Source organism: Leucopleurus acutus (genome assembly GCF_964270905.1).
Source record: "Leucopleurus acutus genome assembly, chromosome: 2".
In the NCBI taxonomy this organism is placed as follows: Eukaryota; Metazoa; Chordata; class Mammalia; order Artiodactyla; family Delphinidae; genus Leucopleurus; species Leucopleurus acutus.
In genome coordinates, this window is record NC_139143.1 from 115,272,392 (window position 1) to 115,294,923 (window position 22,532).

The 22,532-nt window shown below is 34.2% G+C and overlaps 1 protein-coding gene across 2 annotated transcripts in view; it reads right to left on the bottom strand.

Annotated features, from left to right (window-relative positions):
- Positions 1 to 22,532, bottom strand: part of PKN2 (protein kinase N2) — a 129,161-nt gene that overhangs the window by 15,753 nt on the left and 90,876 nt on the right. For both annotated transcript variants that reach the window (XM_082832737.1, XM_082832736.1), the window contains 7 exons: positions 8,423 to 8,566; positions 8,028 to 8,103; positions 7,257 to 7,431; positions 6,901 to 7,027; positions 4,657 to 4,787; positions 4,501 to 4,576; positions 4,331 to 4,422 (listed from right to left, as the gene is read on the bottom strand). In XM_082832737.1, coding sequence (XP_082688863.1) covers positions 4,331 to 4,422; positions 4,501 to 4,576; positions 4,657 to 4,787; positions 6,901 to 7,027; positions 7,257 to 7,431; positions 8,028 to 8,103; positions 8,423 to 8,566 — 821 coding nt within the window. The remainder of the gene's footprint in view (positions 1 to 4,330; positions 4,423 to 4,500; positions 4,577 to 4,656; positions 4,788 to 6,900; positions 7,028 to 7,256; positions 7,432 to 8,027; positions 8,104 to 8,422; positions 8,567 to 22,532) is intronic.

Below are 22,532 nucleotides of genomic sequence, written 5' to 3' on the forward strand. Positions count from 1 at the left end.
TCAGAGTTAATTTTAAAAAGTTTAACTTAAAGATTAAAGCATTTGTTTGGGTATCCAGATTATACTGCTATGAACATTTAAGAGTATACCTGTTGTGTAGAAGGAACATGGAATTTTTATTGCTCTGTTAATATAGCTCTATTCTGAATTATGAACTAAAACACCTGTTCAGTTTTAAATACTGACAGTAAATGCAGCTATTATGAAATAGTGTTTAAACTCCATTTAATATGGTCACATTCTAGATGAACTCTTACCCTCTTATTTCACACAATCTGTTTACAACTTTACATATACTCAAAACAGAAAGCCCCACTGTAATTGTTTCTAAAGTGTTGGGCTTATGTCTACATACATTTGCAAGGTTTCTAAATGTTACTACAAATTAAGTCACTATTAGAAATAAATTCACAGAAGATTAGAAAGAACAGTTAACAGCTTTGACTTTATCACCATTTAAATTTATTGGAAAACAATGTCTAATTGGGCAAGATCTGTAAGACAGATTCTAAAACAATTGATTTACTATGTCAATCTAAATTTTGGCTAATGAGGATAAAATATTCAGATGAAATAAGACAAACTGGCAAGATGTTTTGGGCTCAACTAGATGGCAAACGTGGCCTCTTCACTGTGTATGGTTTATGGGTGAATTACTAATCCACTATGGGTGAATTACTAATTCTCAGCTGGATAAGTATAAGGTTAGACCTGTGCTGAACATGTAAATGGTCTAAAGGATTAACCAGAATTCCTCTTAAAATGGTTTTAATGCCATTCATAGAATTGTTTGATAAGGACTGACAATATTGATGAGGGCTGGATAGATGTCTTAGGACTATTAGGTAAAGGAGGAAGGATCTTTATAGACCCCAACAGGAACAATAATTTTAATTTTAAGCATTATACAGCACACCAGAAAGCTGCTCCGTAAGTCTTTAACTTTTCCCAATCTAATCTAAATTGTATATTCTCCTTAAAAGTCCATGAAACAATCCAACCTTATTCAAAACTTCAAACTTCATTCTGTCCAGAACATTTTCCTCTATCTTGTCATTTCTCTCCTCTCCATGTTCCCAAATATCTTCCATCTGCCAAAGATCAGCACAAATCCAATCTTCTTTACAAGGCCTTACCTAAATCCACCAGCACACCTTCATTTGATGTTCCCCTTGTTATGAGCTGCGATTATCTATATTGTTCAGCTTAAACTCAAACATATCTAATCTGTTTTATTTATATAACTAATGTATTTATGTTTTATCTCCCTAAGTGACTAGTTCCATTCTAACATTTTTTGGTGTACTTCCTTCAGTACATTATTAGACATGATAGAAACTTAAAAACTATATAAATAGCTATTTTGGTCAGTGGAAAATTACAACATTAATAAGGCTAATCTTAGGATTAAATCATATATACGTATATATGATATATATAGAAAATCTGGCTAGCTGTGTTTTTGTTCTGCAACTACAAAAATATACTTCCAAGTCTATTCTGTTGTTTTGAAATGTGAACTGGTAAGACAAGGAAGCTGAGTGAGGCATAACAGTAACACACATTTAACATTCCTACTCAGGAGTGGGGGAAGATGGCACTCAGAAAGAAGTTCTACTAATGGTAGGTGGAAAACGTGATCTTTGTACATGAATTACATTACTTTGAAGTTAGTGCATAATTTGTGTTCCTTAATAAAGATGTAGATTTGTGGTTACCAGAGATGGGGTGAGGGGAGGGGAAATTGGATGAAGGCAGTCAAAAGGTACAAACTTCTAGTTATAAGATAAATAAGTACTAGAGATATAATGTACAATATGATGAAGTTAACATTGCTGTATGTTATATATGAAAGTTGTTAAAAGAGTAAATCTTAAGAGTTCTCATCACAAGGAAAATATTTTTTTTCTATTTCTTTAATTTTGTATCTCTATGATGTTCACTTATTTTGACAATCATTTAATGATGTATGTAAGTCAAATCATTATGCTATACACCTTAAACTTATATAGTACTGTATGTCAATTATATCTCAATAAAACTAGAAGAAAAAAAAACAAACCAAATAACAACAAAAAACAAGTTGATTTGGAATTTTCTATAAGTAAAATAATAAAATTCACACTAGAAAGAGAAAATTAGAAAGGAAAACTGTCGTTAAGAAACATCAAGTATTTCAGAAACATCTATAGGAAAAAACCCCCACTGATATGCAATAACATTGAATTCTATGGATCTATTAAAAGGATGAGATAGAAAGTGGATATAAAAGATTTCTGCTTAGTTGTTTACTATTCAGACTTGCAAGTTATATAACTTTTAAAAACATGCTGGTCTGTTTTCTTATTTTCTAAATTAATTTTTTTTCTTGTCTTCCTCTAATTGCTCTTTTTTCTGCTGCCTTCCTCAAAGTCCTCTAAGAGTGAGTTTTATTTCTCACTCTGAATTATACATTTCTCTGTTTTTCTGGTTCTACTGGAGATTATTTTACTTCCATGTTACTGAATATATGGATTTATAACTGAAGTTAGATAAAGATTACTCATCACTTTTTCACTAAGGCTGGATTAAATTTAAGCAGGGGTAATGTCCCAGGTTCTGGCTAAAGCTTCATCCTCTAATCCAGACATTCTTCTTTAATAGTAATATTAATATTATTCTATCTATATTTAATTAGGAAGTTTTTTCCTACAGAGACGTGGCTCAAAGTAGTAACAATGTAGCAGAAAGTTATATAAACCACCAAGTAATTACCACTTTCCCATTATTAACTGGGTAGTACCAGTCTCCTATTATTTTAGGATATAAATGAATTTACCATATATGAATCTGGAATAAAGCAAACATTCTTCCAGAAAAGAAAAACACTTGACCTTACTATTATTGTAATTAAAACAAACTGACAGTGTAATTAAAGGTTTGCTTTAACTACTTATGTAACAGAAATATACAGTTGTTAGCATATACTCTAGTGTTCAGAATATTTCAAAAATATTATGCAAAATCTCTCTAAGTAGTTTTAGATCAGGGAGGAGTTTATTTTGATATAATTGAGAAGTATGAGAAATGGATAAAAAACAAATAGGCAAATCCAAAAGGAAAAGATTTTTTTATATAAAGGAAACCTGCATCTTTTAAGATCTATCCTAATTCTAAGAACTTCCCATATCATGGAAAAAATATTAAAAATAGCAATTTGATATATCTATATGGCACTTATTATAATTCGGTAAGGCAAGTATTACCAAAAAATATATTTTAAAAATATGTCAGTTAACTGAGGCTCAAAGATGTTCAGTGAATTGCCCTGGGATCAAATCATTAATTAAGAAGGAACAATCAGAACTAGAGAAGTCTTCTCACTGATAATCACAGGCTGTTCTCATTATACAGGGCTGTCTTCTATTAATATCAACTGGTGCTTCCTTAACTGGTGGTTTAAGAAAATACTGCTGCTTCTAAATATCAAATGAAAGCCTCATTCTGTAATAAATATGCCATTTTATTATACAATAATTTCCATGTTGAACCACTCCATTAATTTGAGATAGTCTTTTTAAGGTATATTCTCTAACCTAATTACAATATTATCCCCAAAGTCCTTACGTTTTAATAATTGTAGAGCCAGAGGTATCTGTATCAATGTACACCCAGAAATGTAAGATGCTGTGGTCAAAAAATACCATTTTCAGAAACATAGAGCAAAAAATAGATGTAGGTGCATTTTCAAAAGCAGAATATATTAACCATTCAGTTAACTGAAGATTATTTGTAAATGACATCTTATTACTTCTGTAGTATGAACAGGAAATAGCCTCACCCAACCACAGATGTATAACAGTTCCTATTCCATATAAACAGTTTAACATTTCCAAGTATAAAAGCTTATTAGAATTAGTTTAAACATTTCATCATCTTTCCTTGGTATTCACTCAGCAGTAAAATGTCTTAAGAAGGGGAAGAGGGAGTTAGCTAGAAAGAAAAACATTTAATTAATGCCTACCTTATGCATTAATTTATTTAGTTTCTTTACTTATTACAGTTGACCCTTTAACAACATGGGGGTTAATCCGTGCATAATTTATAGTCGGCCCTCTGTATCTGCAGTTCCTCCACATCTGTGGATTCACCAACCATAGACCATGTAATATTGTAGCATTTACTGTTGAAAAATATCCATGTTTAAGTGGATCCATGCAGTTGAAACCCATGTTATTCGACGGTCAAGTGTATTAGGAAAATAGAAAGTTTTGTTGCAATACATACACTGATTTTTCACGATAAGCTACATTTTCAGAAAAATAAAGAATTTCATTTTTAAAAAACTAACCTGTCTACTTCATCTCGAGCCACAATGTCTCCTTTCTTTAAGGCTTTTATAGCAAACATTTCATTAGTGTGTTTATATTCAGCCAAAAGCACCTGAAATGAGATTAAAATAATTATTTCCCATGTGAGTTATTACTTTTGTAGGCATTCCAAGAAAATTTAAAAGATTACCTTTCCAAAATGTCCTCTACCCAAGACAGCACAACACCGGAAGTCTTGTAGATTAAACTGAAACATTTGTTGAGATCTGAAAACAGTAATGTCAATCAAAAATAAGGCAAAAGTATGGGACTAAACATGTAGCAAAGCTGTGTGCATATTCTTTACCTTCTGTCCTCAAGTTCATGAATATCACTATATTCTAGGCCTGACTGAGGAATATCAGGCTCATATTCAGATTGAGATTTTGGAAGTAGTCTATTTCTGTCATTCTCAGTATCAAAAACTGTTTCTGAAACCTGTAAAATATTAAACACTTATTAAATCATAGAAACATTCAGAAAACAACTTATTAGGTAAGGATAGTTAAAGAAAAAAATGTTAAAAGTTGATATAAACATGAGTGAGAAAATAAAATTCAGATATTGGATATTCATTTTTATGGTTATTAATTATATATTACTCTTATCTAAAAAAGGTAAAAAAATGAATACATTGGAAAAAACAAAAACACTAATTTGAAAAGATACACGAGCCCCAATGTTCACAGAAGCACTGTTTACAATAGCCAGTTACACAGAAGCAACCCAAGTGGCCATCAACAGACGATTGGTTTAAGAAGATGTGGTACATACAGATGGCCAACAGGCACATGAAAAGATGCTCATCATCACTAATTATTAGAGAAATGCAAATCAAAACAACAATGGGGTACCACCTCACACCAGTCAAAATGGCCATCATTAAAAAGTCTACAAATCATAAATGCTGGAGAGATGTAGAGAAAAGGGAACCCTCTTACACTATTGGTGGGAATGTATTTAAATTGGTACAGCCATTATAGAAAACAGTATGGAGGTTTCTCAAAAAACTAAAAATAGAGTTGCCATATGATCCAGCAACTCCACTCCTGGGCATATACCCAGATGAATTCTAATTCAAAAAGATACACGCACCCTTATGTTCATAGCAGCACTATTTACAATAGCCAAGACATGGAAACAACCTAAATGTCCACCAACAGATGAATGGATAAAGAAGATGTGATATATATATATATATATATATATATATATATCACACACATACATACAATGGAATTACTCAGCCATTAAAAAGAAATAAGAAATAATGTCATTTGCACCAACATGGATGGACCTAGAGATTATCATGCTAAGCAAAGTAAGTCAGAAAGAGAAAGACAAATACCATATATCACTTACATGTGGAATCAAAAATAAAACACAAATGAACATATCTATGAAACAAAAACAGACTCACAAATATAGAGAACAGACTTGTGGTTGCTAAGGGGGAGGGGGTTTGGGGGAGGGAAGGATTGGGAGTGTGGGATTAGCAGGTGCAAACTATTATATATAGGATGGGTAAACAACAAGGTCCTACAACATAGCACAAGGAACTATATTCAATATCCTGTGATAAACCATAATGCAAAGGAATATGAAATAGAATATATATATATGTATAACTGAGTGACTTTGTTATACAGCAGAAATTAAACAACACTGTAAATCAACTATACTTCAATAAAATTTTTAAAAAATGTGTGCGTGTGTGTATACACACACACACACACACACACACACACACACACACACACACACACACACACACACACACACACACTGGAATATTACTCCCCCCCAAAAAAGAATGAAATAATGCCCTCTACAGCAACATGGATGGATGTAGAAAATATTATGCTTAGTGAAATAAGTCAGACAGAGAAATAAATAGTATATAATATCACTCATATGTAGAATCTAAAAAATAATACAAATGAATGTATATACAAAACAGAAACAGACTCATAGATTTAGAAAACAAACTTGTGCTTACCAAGGGGAGGAGGAAGGGGGGAGGGACAATTTAGGGGTATGGGATTAACAGATACAAACTACTATATATAAAGTGGATAAGCAATAGGATATACTGTATAGCACAGGGAATTATACCCATTATCTTGTACTAACCTATAATGAACTAGAATCTGAAAAAATACTGAATCACTATGCTGTACAGCTGAAACACAATGTTGTAAATCAACCATATTTCAATTTAAAAAAATGAATACATTACTTTCATCTTACATGCATTTTCAAAAATCATGTTAACCTAGTTAGAAGATGCACAGTGTTTCAGGCAACATGTCATCCAATATCAGCCATGCTCCTGTGCTCCTAGATTAAGCAGCCTATTCCATCTCTCCTGGCTCATGAGCATCCAGAGGTTTTTATGTTTCATTCACAAGAAACATAAACAACACAGTTCACACAGGCATTTTTTAACTAAAATGTTAAATGAGATGTTTTTAACATCTCATTCACTATGATGCTTTTACTGGTAATTCATTTGGTGAAAAGGAATTATACAAGGTTTAAAATGCCTTACCTGTCCTTGTGTATCCAAATCTCTTAATTCAGCAGATTCATCTATTTCTCCAAGGGAAGAATCACGTGGTGGGGCCAGAGGAGGCTCAGGTTCAAGATCAAAGTCCAATTTGGTTACTGCAGAATCACTTATAAAAGATAAAGCAATTCACCAAAAGCAGTAATCAAAAGTATATATTTTAAATAACTTTACAATTAAGGCAAACAATTTTATTGTTTTAAAAGTAAGCAGAGCACTAGTTTCAAAATACTATTTGGAAAAAATGAGACTTTTAATAGGCTCACTGTAATCAATATGTACAAATGTCACAATAACTATTTTATAAAAGAAATGCTTAAAAATCTTAAGACACATACCTAGCTGGAGGTGCTAGTTCAGGGATGTGTACATCAACCACTGGCACTGTAGGAGGCACAGGGGCTTGAGGGCTGAAGGTGCCAGAATGATTTACTGTAGGAATAGCTCTTCTCACTAGTCTTCCCCAAGTGGCAATATTAATATTCATTTGAGGAGCTCTGAGAAATGTTTTGCCTGTGGATATTGTAAATAAAGAAAACAGAACAAGTATTTTTTAAATATATTACCAAAAGCCATAATTTAAGAATTCATATTCATCGGTTTATAATTTATGAAGAAAAAACAATATTTGTCACTTAAAAATACAGTTCCTAACTATTCATTATTAAAGGCTAGTGCAAAAAAGCAAAATCAGTTTTAAAAATAAACACGTAGGAATTGCTCATTTAAGTCTAGTAATGGTATGTGGTTAAGGTTTTAAAAACAGAATTCTTATCTTTTAGAGATACTAACTGTAATATTTATGGATGAATCTATATGATGTCTGGGTTTGCTTCAAATAATCTGAGGAAGTTGTGAGTGATGGAACACAGATGAAACAAAATTGGACATAAGCTGACTGTCGTTGAAGCTGAGTGATGGCACATCACACTAGTCTCTATACTTATGCATGTTTCAAATTTTCCATAACAAAATTTAGAAGTAAATAATTGAACAAATAAGAAGAAAACCAAAAGAAAAGATGGATATCACTTTTTAAATAGTATATGCATTTTTAAAGTATTTAAGATAACACCAAAACACTTTGTACTTGATTTCTCAGTAATTACCTTGTTGTTTCGAAAAAATTTTCTTTTGTCTTTGGAGTTTTGGTCTTCTTTCAATAACTGGATTAAAAAAGGTAACCTGCAGTGAAGAAAATTCAAGTTGACATGACTATAGCATTAGATTTATGGTTCACGAAATTCAATAAACTTGCAAGTTTGAAAACTTAGAGAATCTGAGATATAATTTAGTTCCATCTCCTCATTTTCTAGATGAGAAAACAGACCTAGAGAGGATAAATGACTTGTCTTAGGGTAACATACCTATTTAGTGGCAGAGTTGAGCCAAGAATTCAAGGTGTCTGCCATTCAGCCTAATACTCTTCCCACTTCTACATCATGTTGCCTACATATATAATTTCAATGGTAGTTATGCATATTTAATAAAATACATTTATTACCTCTGCAAATAAAGTACCCTGCGGTTCCAAATAGAGACACATGCCATGCCGTTGGTTGTCTAAAAAATCTTCTAACCTCAGAAATTTTACAGCACACAGAGATCGCCAATCACGCCAATAAACTGAAATTTCCAGTTCACGTGACTAGAATAATTAAATAAAAAATAAAGAAAACAGGGAACACATCATTGGACACACATGTGAATAAAATATTATAAAATATATAAAATACAAATACAATAAACAAAGATAACATATACAACGGTTGCACTATTTTAAAGAGTGCTTTTATAATGTTTATTATATATTACTATAACAAACTTACACATTTTAACTAAAAGGAAGACATTCATATTCCAACATTCTCCAGTTAAGGTATTCCTTTTAGATAAAGAATACACAACTGGGAACAATCAATACATTTGAATGACCACCGAAACTCTTTCCATCTCAGAGCTTCAATCTTTTGGATTTTCCTTCTCCTATTGGCTTCATAGGCTGTGCTGTTGCTAGACTTCAATGTTCACCTCAAAGAACCCATTTCAAACCTTCTTATTTCTTTATCCCAATGTTGATCAGGAAAAGGTCTGTGAATAGCATTTATTCTCCACTTTCAGTGTGCCACACACTATGCCAAACACTTTAAGAATGTTAGGTCATTTAATCTTCTAAAGAATACCACCAGGTAATAAGACCAGTGATTACAGGGGCCTGAGTAGGTAGGTAGCAAACAGGAAACTAAGTTTTATACAGAAAAATGTTCATTTATTACAACATCAAACACAACAAAACGAAACAAAAAAGCCCCCCCAAAACCAGGGACAACTTAAGAGTATTATACCATTATCTACATGAGGGAACATTCTGTAGTCATTAAAAATAATGCTTATGTGGAAAATATATTTAAGGTTTTAACCATCAATTATTAAATGTACTTGTAGGACACAGTTTATAAGCTGGAGGTCAAGCCATAAATTGACCTCTACAAATAAGTCATAATCTGCATATATTTTAATTATAAAGCATAAGACTTCTCCATTATTTTGTTTTTCAGGATTTTGTGGATCACCCACAAAAAGAGATAAATGTTTTTCCCTTTAGGCTCAACAAAGTAATAAATTACTTCTTTCATATAAAAACTTTCAATTTGTGAACTTATGCATCTTATTATCTAAGCTTCTAGTAGGCATAATAAAAAGCCATTTGACTTTAAATAATAAAACTAGTTGATGCAAATGAACACAGAAAATACTTATAAAAAACAGAACATGAAAAAAATGAGTCAAGACACAATGTGCCAAAAGGTCTCATAGACAGAAAAAAAGGACTAGAAAAAGATATCTTGGCAGTGAGTATATGAGCTCAGGACTTCCTACCTCATTGCTTCTCTCTGACACATAATTACTATGGGAGAGAATACTTGTCAGGAAAGGGTAAGGATGAGTAGAGGATAATTATTTTAAGATCAGCAAATGGCATTTAGAAGTGGTGGGTATTAATGCTATAATATTCCATTCAAGTTAAAATTTTAAGTATTTTGAAAACAGTTATTTTGGGAAATAAACTGCATAACTGAACCAGGGGTTGGTAATTTAGACTACTTTATTTTAGATTAGAAAAGGAGAGGTCTACTTTCTCCTATCTTCTTCCACGGTATCAGGGAGGAAAACTTGTTATGGATAAGGCAAATGCAAGTGGTATAGATACTAGGGACGAAATTAGTAATTCTTAAAAGTTCTTATACTTTTCACACTGCTAAAATTGTAACAGTATATCTTTCTCTGGATGAGAGAAGGTCAAATCACCTCCTTTATATTTTTTCTAGCCACTCTGGTAAAACTCACATATTAACTCATTTCTCTTTCCTCTGTCTGTTTATTCCGTTCTTCAACCTGAAGTATGTTAGAAACACCTGAGATTTGGGATGGAAGGTTATCTTAAGGCCTACATTAGCTTTCCTGGAGTTCTACATGAAATTTTAGGTATAAAGCTCTTCACTTTTTGTTACTTTGCATTGTTCCCTGTATCACTCTCTCTACAATTTAAGGGGGGAGAGTGGCCACAGTCCAAAGCAGATTAAGATATTTTATGTCTACTCATAACACTGTTGCATGGAACCCCAATCCTCCTTTAACTCCTAACATCTACTGCAATTCAGTAAAGCAGGGATATAGTATCTGAAAAGCAAAGTACTCTCTATATAGGGAAATGCCACTGATATTTATTGAATTTAAACTGCAAGTATGACTGCTCATTTGCTGGCAATTTTCCAGATGAAGCAGGTCCATTCCATAAAGCAAGGGCATGTTTGTAGGTAGTGTCAAACCTCAAGAGCAACAAAATTCTACATGGAGTAAAACCACTGCCAAAATAGCTGAGCAGTATGATCTGAGCTAAGTACAGATTGGCAATACTGGCAAACTGTCCCAACTTGTGTTTCATTTTGTCGTCTTAGGAATCTGAACCTAGGATCAAAGAAGAAACTGTGGTAGAACTAAGGAATCTATGGTTTGTCTGAAGTCTCTGTAAGGCCCAAAAGTAAATAGTAGCTACTTTTTCTAAAGTAGTTGGCATGATGATTTGATACACATATACATATATATACTAATAAAGAATTCCTCCCATCTAATTAACACATCTATCACCTATTTTACACACACACACACACACACACACACACACACACACAATATTTATATTTGGTAAGAACATTTAAGTTCTGTTCTCTTAGCAAATTTCATTCACACAATATAGTATTATTAACTAGTCACCATTATACATTGCACTATACATTAGATGCTCAGACCTTATTTATCTTATAACTGAAAGTTTGTACCTTTTTACCAACCTCTCTGTACAAGCATTTTTCTACTCTTGGTTTCTATGAGTTTGACTTTTTAAGATTTCACATGTAAATGATACCACGTAATATTTGTCTTTCTCTGTCTGACTTCTTTCACTTAGGATAATGTCCTCAGGTCCAACCATGTTGTCACAATGGCAGTTTTTCCTTCCCTCTCATGGTTAAATAATATTCCATTGTATATATGTACCACATTTTCTTTATCCATTCATCTTTTAATGGACACAGACTGTTTCCAGATATTGGCCATTGTGAATAATGCTGCAATGAACATGGGAGTGCAGATATCTCTTCAATATCCTGTTTTCATTTCCATTGAATATATACCAAGAGTTGGATTGCTGGATCATATGGCAGTTCTATTTTTAATTTTTTGAGGAACCTCCATACTGTTTTCCACATTGGCTGAACCAATTTATTCCCACCAACAGTGCACAAGGGTTCCTTTTTCTCCACATCCTCGCCAACACTTATCTCTTGTTTTCTTGATGACAGCCATGCTAACATGTGATATCTCACTGTGGATTTGAATTGCATTTCCCTGATGATTAGTGATGTTGAGCACCTTTTCATGTAATTGTTGGCCATCTGGATGTCTTCTTTAGAAAAATGTCTATTCAGTTTCTTTGCCCATTTTAAATCAGATTATTTTTTGTTGTTCTTGCTATTGAGTTGTGCAAGTTCTTTATATATTTTGCAATATTAATTTCTTATCTGATAGATGACTTGCAAATATCTTCTCCCATTCTGTAGATTGCCTTTTCATTTTCTTGATGGTGTCCTTTGCTGTGCACAAGCTTTTTGTTAGTAACTACTTCTTTTTTTAATTTAATTTTAATTTTTGGCCACACTATGCGGCTTGTGGGATTTTAGTTCCCTGACCAGGGATCGGACCCGGGCCCTTGGCAGTGAGAGCCTGGAGTCCTAACCACTGGTTGTCAGGGAGTTCCCAGTAACTACTTCTTAATAAATGGAACTACTGGGCATTTCTTTTGGCCTAGAGACGCACTGTAAAAAAATTACTGGAACACTGAGGATGTTGTGAATCGAGAAAGTTTGGGAACCTCTGATAGGTGAAAATGAGAGGGAGATTTCACTGCTGAAAAGGAAAGAAAGGGCAAAAAGCAAATTTTCTGCAGCTACTAAAAGAGAGAAAATTATTCAAAGCATGGAAAATTCAAAAGCCAAGGAAAGGTGAGATTTGTAAAGGTACACATGTCAGGTGTCACATTAATTGGTCTCTTCCTTTGATTATTTGGTCTTCTATGGGCTTCTGAGGACAACATAGGCTTGGGAAACATCAACCCAGCAGTAAAGAGACTGCACACTCAAAAAGAGTTTAAGTTTTAAAAATTGGCTATTTATGAAGGTAAGATTCAGGTTAGGGAATCAACAAGGATGGAAGTATCTGAGGATTAGCTACAGGAGAAATCTATTACCACTCCTAGCCTGAATGAGCAAGAAGAAACAGTTATCAGAATTCAGTGAGAACTGGATCTTGGAAAAGGAACTGTCAAACAGGAACTGTAGCCATAGATGAACACTGCTGTAAAAAAGGGAAGGAGAGAAGGAAACGAACACCCTGATTACCCTCTCCTCCTGCCCTTAGATCGTCTAACATTGTCTCCCCTTTCATGTCAGAGCCCACTGATTCAAACCCGCAGCTATCAGCCTCCAGAGACAAAGAGAGGGACAGGGAAGGGGACCATCAGAATCTACTATGCGGCAAAGAGAAAACTACCACCTCAGGAAACAGTAATATCTGTTTTCAGTTCAGGAGTTCAATGAGGGTGATTCTCAGCTGGAACTAATGTGACAAAAAGAAGGAAACCTTAGGATCTTTTGGGAAAATGAGAAACACAGAGAAGACTGAGACTGAGATAATGGAGAATACAAAGCTATGACCTCTGCTTGAAAAGTCTGCCCCCTATAGATGTGGGAGCAGAAAAGAAAACAATTGTGATACAAACTATTTAGTGCTGTAACAGTTATATATAACTGCACCCTATATCAATTCACATCCTAGAAAAAGTTCCAAAGACTCACTATTATTCCAAACCTATTACAAACTTTTCTGCCTCAGTGTATACACATATAGTTCCTATTTCTAATCATGTATCTTATTTCCCAACCAAAACCTACATACCTATAAAGACAAGGTTGAAGGATGCTGTGGGGGCATCAGTAAGGAAATGGTAAAGGGTAACAATAGTTTTAGGGTAAACAGAGAAGAAAATGAAATTTTCTGATGGCCCCTTCCTAAACTCCTTCCTGAAGAATCAAGGAAATGGAAATGTTTGACCAAACATCTAGCTGTGTGGTAACAAAGAAGTAAAAGAGCCAGAGGAGTAACAATAATAACATAAGCTATCATTTACAGCAAAACCATTATGTACAAGGGGTTAAACTAGGTGCTTTATGCAGATTTGGTAACAGTTTAGGATACTAAATTTAAGATTTCAGAACGATTCATTGCTAAAATGACAAGGAGCAAAGGTATACTGGGGTTGATGCATTCAAAGAAGTTTGAAATAATATGTTAAATGGGTTGTTGTTTAGATAGTTAGATGTTTAAAATCCCCCATAATGATGGTGGGATGCTGGAGTGAAGAACCAAAGTCCTTAAGGATACTGGCAAGTGCCTGGTGGTCAAGAGATGATAGAGGGATGGGGGGAAAAGAGAATTATATATATAGTTCATTGGCTCAGAGAACTCATATAGCCTCAGAGGATAAGATGTGTCATTTGATAGTAATAGAATTGGAAGCAGCAAAAGAGGTAAAAAGGGTAAGTATTATTATAGCTCCATTATAAGTTAAAAGACAGCAACTCAAGAATAAAATACCTAGGAATAAACTTACCTAAGGAGGTAAAAGACCTGTACTCAGAAAACTATAAGATACTGATGAAAGAAATCAAAGATGACACAAACAGATGGAGAGATATACCATGTTCCTGGATTGGAAGAATCAACATTGTGAAAATGACTATACTACCCAAAGCAATCTACAGATTCAGTGCAATCCATATCAATTTACCAATGGCATTTTGCACACAATTAGAACAAAAAACTTTACAATTTGTATGGAAGCAACAAAAGACCCCGAATAGCCAAAGCAATCTTGAGAAAGAAAAACCGAGCTGGAAGAATCAGGCTCCCTGACTTCAGACTATACGACAAAGCTACAGTAATCAGGACAGCATGGTCCTGGCACAAAAACAGAAATACAGCTCAACAGAACAGGACAGAAAGTCCAGAGATAAACCCACGCACCTATGGTCACCTAATCTATGACAAAGAAGGCAAGAATATACAATGGAGGAAAGACTGTCTCTTCAATAAGTGGTCCTGGGAAAACTGGACAGCTACATGTCAAAGAATGAAATTAGAATACTACCTACACCATACACAGAAATAAACTCAAAATGGATTAAAGACCGTTCTGAATGTAAAGTCAGATACTATAAAACTCTTAGAGGAAAACATAGGCAGAACACTCTTTTATCGCAGCAAGATTTTTTTCTACTCACCTCCTAGAGTAATGAAAATAAAAACAAAAATAGACAAATGGGACCTAATTAAACTTGAAAGCGTTTGTACAGCAAAGGAAACCATAAACACAACTAAAAGACACGCCTCAGAATGTGAGAAAATATTTGCCAACAAAGCAACCGACAAAGAATTAATCTCCAAAATATACAAATGGCTCATGCAGCTCAATATCAAAAAAAGAAACAACCCAATCAAAAAATGGGTGGAAGACCTAAACAGACATTTCTCCAAAGAAGACATACAGATGGCTAAAAAGCACATGGAAAGATGCTCAACATCACTAATTATTAGAGAAATGCAAATCAAAACTGCAATGAGGTACCACCTCACACTGGTCAGAATGGCCATCATCAAAAAATCTACAAACAATAAATGCTGGAGAGGGTGCGGAGAAAAGGGAACCCTCCTACACTGTTGGTGGGAATGTAAAACTGGTACAGCCACTATGGAGAACAGTATGAAGGTTCCTTAAAAAACTAAAAATATAGCTACCATATGACCCAACAATCCCACTCCTGGGCATATATCCAGAGAAAAACATGATTCGAAAATATACATGCACCCCAGTGCTCACTGCAGCACTATTTACAACAGCCAGGACATGGAAGGAACCTAAATGTCCATCATGGAGGAATGGATAAAGAAGATGTGGTACATATATACAATGGAATATTACTCAGCCATAAAAAAGTATGAAATAATTCCATTTGCAGCAACATGGACTGGACCTAGAGATTGTCATACTGAGTGAAGTAGGTCAGACAAAGACAAATATCATATGATATCGCTTATATGTGGAATCTAAAAAATGGGTACAAATGAACTTATCTACAAAATAGAAATAGAGTTACAGATGTAGAAAACAAACTTATTTGTTTACCAGGGGGTTACCAGGGGGTAAGGAGGGGGGTGGGATAAATTGGGAGATTGGGATTGACATATATGCAATACTATATATAAAACAGATGATCAATAAGGACAGTACAGCACAGGGAACTCTACTCAGTACTCTGTAATGGCCTACATGGGAAATGAATTTAATAAAGAGTGGATATATGTATATGTATAACTGATTCAGTTTGCTGTACACCTGAAACTAACACACACTGTAAATCAACTATACTCTAATAAATATTAAAACAAACAAACAAACAAAAAACTAGCATCTCAGATTAAACAATATGCCGAATGTGGGAATTCCCTGGCAGTCCAGTTGTTAGGACTTGGCATTTTCACTGCAATGGCCTGGGTTCAATCCCTGGTCAGAGAACTAAGATCCTGCAAGCCACGTGGTACAGCCAAAAACAACAGTAGTATGCTGAATGTTAGCTCACACATGGAAGAAATTAAAATTTCTTTGTATTTCTATTCTATGGCTTGTTCTATATTAAGATGTTTCACACCCCATTTAGATGTTTGCATGCATTTTTATCCTTTTATAGGGAGGAAAGCATCTTGCTCATTATCATGGTTTCTATGAGGAATAATTTTCATTATTCTCCTAAATATCTAGGTCTCCACCTTAACCCTCTTATTCATCTCCTGGAGTGAGTTATCTGATAAAAGACTGGGAGAGAAACTGGACATGAATAATCCAGTCCATTTCTTCCTTCCTTCCTTGAGAGCTGGGCTGTTAAATGGAAGTATACAATTTGTTTTTCTCTGCTATGCCTTAAGTTTTATATGAGCTGGAGCCCACAATGATCTAAGGGACTGAGTATAGCCCCATTATTGTTGCACACCCAACCACACTTTCAAATATCAGCTCATAATGACATTTTATTTTCCATTAGTCACACCTTTCTTTATTTTAACTAGTTCAGAACTTGGGTAAGGAAGAGCTCCACATACAAAACTTCCCATCATTTTCTTAACGGCTCATTTTAAGACAGCCAAGGGTGGCCATATATTTCACCAAATCTGCAATATGATAAACAGAGATTATGAAATGGATCTCAGGATAAATAAAGACAATTAATTCAGGGAGAAGAAAACGGAAAACTGATATCCTCTAAAATGTAAGAGAGGATATTATCCCCGTGAGAGGAAAACAAGATATTTAAAAGAATAAACTTTTAGAAATTAAAAATATAATATCAGATATAAGTTTGTCAATCAAATCTTGGCAAATAAAAGTATCAAACTTTCCCAGAAAGCAGAACAAAAAGACACACTGACAGACAATAGATAAAAGATAAGAAAATCAGAGGGTCAATCTAAAAGGTTCAATTAGCAAGAGAGACACTGAAAATGAAGAGGAAATTATCAAATAAATGTGATTTCTCAAATCTGAAGAATGAGCTTTCAAAACTGAAGGTGCCACACAGTATCACAAAGAGTGAAAACCACCTACGCCTAAGGTACACCATTAAGAAATCACAGAACCCCAGGGAAAAAAAGATAAAAATCTTTAAATCTTTAAAAAAGAAAAAGCAAATCAAAATCAAAGATTAGAAATCAAAGACACGTAAGCAATCTCAACTACAATACTAGAATACAATTCCTTAAAATTCTTAATGAAAATAATCTCCAACCTAGAATTCTAGACTCCAAGCATGACAGCAGAATAAAGATATTTCAGATATGCAAGATCTCTAAAACTTTCATTCACTCTTTTCTCAGCATGTAAATGTGGGATATGATCCACCAAAATGAGGAAGTAAAACAAGAAAGCTGAAAGAGAAATTCAAGACTCAGGTGATCCAATAGGATTATGGTGAAAGATAAAAGCTATATGGCAGTCATTTAAATTGGAGCAGAAAGATGTAAGGCTCCAGAAAGGATGTTGCTGGGGAGTAGAGTGGGTCCCAGGATGACTGACAGCTTGCTGATACAACTGCCTACATAGAGTTATTCTAGAGTCCTTCTGGAGATTCTGGTGATAAAGGATAGGTATATAGAAAACTAAGCAAAGCAAAACAAAATAAACAATTAAAAAAAGGGCAATTATTTGCCCAAAGTGAGTCTTGGTACTAAAAAGAGAATGTAATCATGGTATGGAACATGGTTCATCTGTAAACAATATTTACATAGTCATAATAATATAAACACTGAGTTACTGATTTAACCTAATTATTTGGAAGAATGAGGATAGGAGTGTGGATGGTTTAAGAGTAGTATGTATAGGCAATTTCTGAAAATGTGAAACCAATAAATAATAAGAATCCCTTGAGTTCTTGGATACCTTAGCCTCTCACTCCTACCAATATCTACAATCTTTCCACAATCTCAGCTGTTTGAATCCTTCTCTCTGACCATCACCTCCTAACATTCTACTAGCTCACTCTTTCTAGTCCCTCAACATCCACTGGTCCTTCAATGCCACTGTTACTTCTAATCTATTAACCCTATTACATTTTTACTGGCTCTCACTTCCTGGATGTTCTCTTCTTCCTTTTCCATTGATCAGTGAACGTTCTCTAGTACTCTGCTCTTAACAGAACTGGCTCCTGCTAAAATTTTTCTAAGTTTCAGTTCATCCTGTTTCTAATATTCATAAAGATCATTCTCTATTACATTAGCAAAGTAAATCAAAAGGAAATGTGAATGGGAAAAGGTTAGATATAAAGGGTCCTGCTTTTTATTTCAATCTCTCATGGGAGGATTAAACTTTTACAGCAGGAGGGCTGAGGGAATTCAGAAAAAATGTGAAATTACATAGCTACTGTGTTTATAATAAACATTAAGAAAGAACAAATTTTATAAGAAAATATAAAAAGGGTAACCTGATAACAGAAAGAACACAGAACTGACAGGACACTTCAGAATCCTAGATTATAGCTCAGGCTAGTTATTTAACCCCTAGGCCATAATAATATCCTTATTAATCTGTAAAATGAGGGGGCTGGATTACACCAGCAATTTTCAAAACTTTTTTTTTTTAAAGCAGCAAATTCCAAATGACATCTTACCCAGAATCTCAAAACAAAAAGAAAAAAAAAGGGTCTGTGTTGCCATCTGAAATAATTCTGCAGAGCCCTGAGCGCCCAGGAACATAACTGAACTTTTCTAGATCATTCTAGATCTAGATAATTTCTATAGTATCTCAAAACTCAAAAAAGACCTATCTGGGTGTTCCCTGGTGGCCCAGTGGTTAGGATTCTGGGCTTTCACTGCCATGGCCTGGGTTCAGCCCCTCGTTGGGGAACTGAGACCCCACAAGCCACGTGGCGTGACCAAAAATAAAAAATAAATAAATAAAAAGTCCTATGAATTTTTGTATTTTGGAAAGGATAGAAACAGTATAGACAACTTAGTTCCAGAATGTCATAGGAAAGAAACTTGACATTTGAGGCAAAATACTGAGCATGAACATGTCAGTTTAAAATAATATTTTCTATAAATGTTTCTATAAACATTTTCTATAAATAAATATTCTATAAATATAAGGAATAAAGTAAAAGACTAAAAAAAGCACATGAAAAGTAAAATGTACTGTGTAAACAGAAGGATTTATCACAATAAGGAATGTGGAATCCAAAGAGGAGCTTATAATCCAATTAGGGATACATAACATGCATATCAGGAACCCAGAAGGTCTAACTGGCCTCTGGGAGAACAGCTTTACTTAGCTATGCAGTGTCTTCAACGTTTTTAAGGGAGGGTTACTCCAAAGTGGGAAGAAAGTCTGATGCCATGAAGAAGAAAAACAATTTTAGGTGAGAATTAAAAGTGCAAGTAAAAACAACCAATCAACAGTTATCAGTCTTTCTAGTTTTCTAAGCTTGTAGCTTGGGTAATATTAAATTATTTTCTCTTTACCAGGCTTTCATCGTCTTCTGCTGTTTCCTCCTTTTTGCCACTAACTTTCTATCTCATACAAATCACCACAGAGGAAAGAGCAGTTTGAAGGACACTCGAGGTCTAGTACCAGCTCTGAAATTTATCAATATGTAATCACTATGGTTCTCAGTTTCCTTAATTATAAAATGATGGCAAGACACTTAACTACTTTTAAGTTCTATTTTAAATACAAAACTCTAACACAATAACCTGGCTACAAGAGAAATCTTCTAACCAGCCATTTTCCCTTTAACAATAAATGTCTTAAATTTCATTTTGATCATAACACTCATTAAAATCCTATAATTACTTTAAATAGGCTCTGAAATGAAAGAAAATGACATTCAACCAGTTAATTTCCCATTACTTAACATGCTCTTCCATTATACTCAAATTCATAGCCACATGTCACAGCCTAGGGCTAAAGAAAGAACTAAAGTCACTGAGTAGCTAAATGTGCCAGGCAACACAAAGCATTTCTTCTTAACAGTCCTGTAAGGATTATATTTTATCCCCATTTTAGAGATGGTGAAATAAATGCCCAGTAGTAAGGTTATGTATCTTGTCTACCATCAAATATCTAATAAGTAAGTGAATCCAGTTTGTCTGGCTTCAAGACCAATGTTATAGCAAACCTATTAATTTAAGAATGAATGGAAACTGAAACATTTTAGAGTCATAAATATTACATGTATTCACAGTTTAGAAGGAAGATGCAAATATAACAAGACATGTATATAACGATATCCATATACACTAACAACCTCAACTGCATTTCCCTCTCTGGTGGGCTTGACTGAATTATATTGGTCTAACTATTTAATTAAACAGCTAATTTACAGCATGTAACAATACTAGTTCTAGCAAATATCACAGTTGAAAAAAAATCAGAGTTGAAAAACAGAAAATATCAGACTTGAAAAAAATCTTGGAAGTGTAATCTTTTTCTGATACAACAATTCCCTTAAATCTCTCTTATATGAGTTGCTCATTCAACTTTATTGAGAGAGCCTTAAGAAACTAAAAATAGAGCTACCATATGATCCTGCAATCCCACTCCTGTGCATTACCCGGAGAAAAACATGGTCCGAAAGGATACATGCACCCCAACGTTCACTACAGCGCTGTTTACAATAGATAAGACATGGAAACAGCCTAAATGTCCATCAACAGAGGAATGGATAAAGAAGATGTGGTACATATACACAATGGAATATTACTCAGCCATTAAAAAGAATGAAATAATGCCATTTGCAGCAACATGGATGGACCTAGAGACTGTCATACTGAGTGAAGTAAGTCAGACAGAGAAAGAGAAATATTGTATGACATTGCTTATATGTGGAATCTATAAAAAAAAAAAGATACAAATGAACTTATGTAAAACAGAAACAGACTCACAGACTTAGAGAACTAATTTGTGGTTACCGGGGGGGCAGGGTGGGAGGGAGGAATAGTTAGGGAGTTTGGGATTGACATGTACACACTGCTATATTTAAAATGGATAACCATCAAGGACCTACTGTATAGCACAGGGAGATCTGCTCAATATTCTGTAACAACCTAATTGGGAAAAGAATTTGAAAAAGAATACATACATGTATATGTATAACTGAATCACTTTGTTGTACACTTGAAACTAACACAACTTTGTTAATCAACTATACCCCAATATAAAATAAAAAGTTAAAAAAAACTTTACTGAGAGAGAACTTACTACAGCAGCTCAGTTCATTTTTTAATAGTACTATTCTTTGTACTGAAATGAAATCTGCCATCATTGACTTCTGCTTTGTCTTCCACACCCACAAAGTATACAGTCAATCCAAGGATGGAAGGAACCTGTACTACGGCTTACCACTTGCCCCTTTTCCAAGCATCTGGCAAACACTGCTACTTGATCAGCATAAACAAGGACCCATCCAGTAAACCTTGACAGTGAGCTCCAGAAAGTTACCACCAAGCCATCAGAGTCAACACACACAAAAGGAAATCTCATTGCTATCACTAGTTTAATTCTTGTTTTACGTGTTCCTCCTTTTAACTTTAAAGAGTTACCAAATCTTTGTTAAATCTCTTCTTTAATAGATTTTAAATCCCATTTTCCTTCAAAAGTTCCATATGTAACAGGATTTTCATCACCTCACCATTCCAGCAACTCTTCACTCGATAAGCTTTTATAAGGTTAAGATCTGATCTAGGGTATGATCTGATCCAACCCAGAGTTTTCTATTTCTCTTTGGCAAACCTTCCTTCTCCTCCTATACTTGGAACACTACTTAAGATTTGATTGTTAGACCTTTTTATTCTTTCTTTATAAACTCTTTCCCATTATGGGCTGCTAACTCTTTTATTAGCTTCTATATTTATATTATTTCTATTTGATCATCTAAATCAGATGATGAAAAATCCCCTATTAAAAGTCCTTCACTATCTTCTAATTTATTGACTATAAAGACCCTAGTAATCTGACACCCACCTGCCTCTGCTCTTTTACTTCTTTACACTGATCTCTGTTCATGATTTTTATTCTTGCAACACATCAAGTTTTCTCCTACCCCAAGGCGTTGTATGTTTTTTCTCCTTTGCTGGGAACACTCTACCTGGATCTTTGTAAGTCTGGCAACTTTCCCCCCATTGGTTTCAAGTCAGACGTAGCCTCCTCAAAGAGACTTTCCCTAATTATGTCCTCTACCTAAAATAGCCCCCACCCCCTTATTTACAATACTTTATTTACTTCCTTCATTGCACTTGAAGATTTAAAAAAAAATAACTCGTTAACTATTTGTCTTCCCTCATTAGAATATAAGGTCCATAAATATAGGGACTTTGACCATTTTGGTCAATCATAACCAGCATCTAGAATGGTGCCTGACACAGAACAGAAAATCACTGACTATTAAGCCTAAGAG